This window comes from Otolemur garnettii, unplaced genomic scaffold (assembly GCF_000181295.1).
Source record: "Otolemur garnettii isolate 467f Iridium unplaced genomic scaffold, OtoGar3 scaffold00104, whole genome shotgun sequence".
Taxonomy (NCBI): Eukaryota; Metazoa; Chordata; class Mammalia; order Primates; family Galagidae; genus Otolemur; species Otolemur garnettii.
In genome coordinates, this window is record NW_003852499.1 from 6,887,149 (window position 1) to 6,888,581 (window position 1,433).

General features: G+C 52.7%; 1 protein-coding gene across 1 annotated transcript in view; it reads left to right on the forward strand.

Annotated features, from left to right (window-relative positions):
- Positions 1 to 1,433, forward strand: part of B4GALNT3 (beta-1,4-N-acetyl-galactosaminyltransferase 3) — a 116,763-nt gene that overhangs the window by 112,642 nt on the left and 2,688 nt on the right. The window contains exons 15-17 of the mRNA XM_012809313.1: positions 286 to 527; positions 781 to 853; positions 1,258 to 1,411. Coding sequence (XP_012664767.1) covers positions 286 to 527; positions 781 to 853; positions 1,258 to 1,411 — 469 coding nt within the window. The remainder of the gene's footprint in view (positions 1 to 285; positions 528 to 780; positions 854 to 1,257; positions 1,412 to 1,433) is intronic.

The window sequence follows — 1,433 nt, forward strand, 5'->3', positions numbered from 1 at the left end:
GGTTTGTTTTTATAATGAGAAGAGAATACATAACAGGCAGGAATATAACAATGGGGTAGAACAGAAAATAAAGATAATGGTTAAGATGGACAGATAGCAGAGTTTGATGTTAGAGCGTGGCAGGGTTGCTAAGCCCTAGCCTAAGGCCTTCTCATGGCACTCTGCCTGGAAGGGCTCATGGGACGCAGGATGCAGAGGCTCTGTTGGAGGGGAGCTCCCTCTGCCTTTGGGTCAGAAACTGCATCGCTGACAGTTTCCCATAGTTTCTTCTTCCCCTAAATGGAGGTCCAATGGGGACTCCTGACTCGAGGAGTGGAGATGCTCATCTATGCCTTACCTCTGTTTCTCTCGTCCTGCCCGGCCACTGGGGTAGTAAAGAACCAGGCACGCTGGGTGCAACAATTCATCAGAGACATGGAAAACCTGTTCCAGGTCACTGGCGACCCACACTTCAACATCATTATCACTGACTATAGCAGTGAGGACATGGATGTCGAGATGGCGCTGAAGAGATCCAAGCTGAGGAGGTGAGGAGGACCCCTGGCCAGGGTGTAGCACAGGCTACCTCCTTCCTAAAGTCCTAGGACTGTGGGGTCCAGGACACAGCCAGAAGTGCCGCTCAGCTGTCCCAGCTCCCAATCTCCAGCTTTTTCTAGAGGACTCACCTACCCATAACTCGATCCCAGGAGCACATGTCATCTCTATTCTATGCCTGCCAACTTCCTCCAGGGGCCTACACAGCTGAGTCCTAATACCAGCCCCTTTCTTCTCTTCCTGCAGCTTCCAGTACATGAAGCTAAATGGAAACTTTGAACGCTCAGCTGGCCTTCAGGCTGGCATAGACCTGGTAAAGGTAAGTGACCCAGAAGGGGCTTAGGAAATGTGATTCGAGACTAGGTAAGAGGCAGAGAGACATTTGGGATGTGTAAGGTTATGGCACCCTTGGGGATGAAGAGGGTGAGGACACAGAGAGTCCTATGCTGGACTGCAGGGCCAGTGCCATGGTAGGACTGGCAAATGGCAATGGAGCATCTGCCCAATTGTCCAGAGTCCTTGGAACCCCTGAAAAGAGGGAGGGGATCACAGTTCACTCTCTGATAGTAAGAACGTTGCTCTAATTCCCACTGGGGCAGTCTGCCTGGCAGGTGGTTCTGTGGGAGTACAGGAGTCATTCCAATAGGGAAGAGCCTGAAGATTGTCCTGGCCACCCAGCCCTGGTCTGTAGGAGCTGCTAACCCTGCCCATGTCTGTCACCAGGATCCACACAGCATCATTTTCCTCTGTGACCTCCACATCCACTTTCCAGCAGGAGTCGTTGACACCATACGGAAGCATTGTGTGGAGGGCAAGATGGCCTTCGCCCCCATGGTGATGAGGCTGCATTGTGGGGCCACCCCCCAATGGCCTGAGGGTGAGCCCTGCTCTTCTGTGGC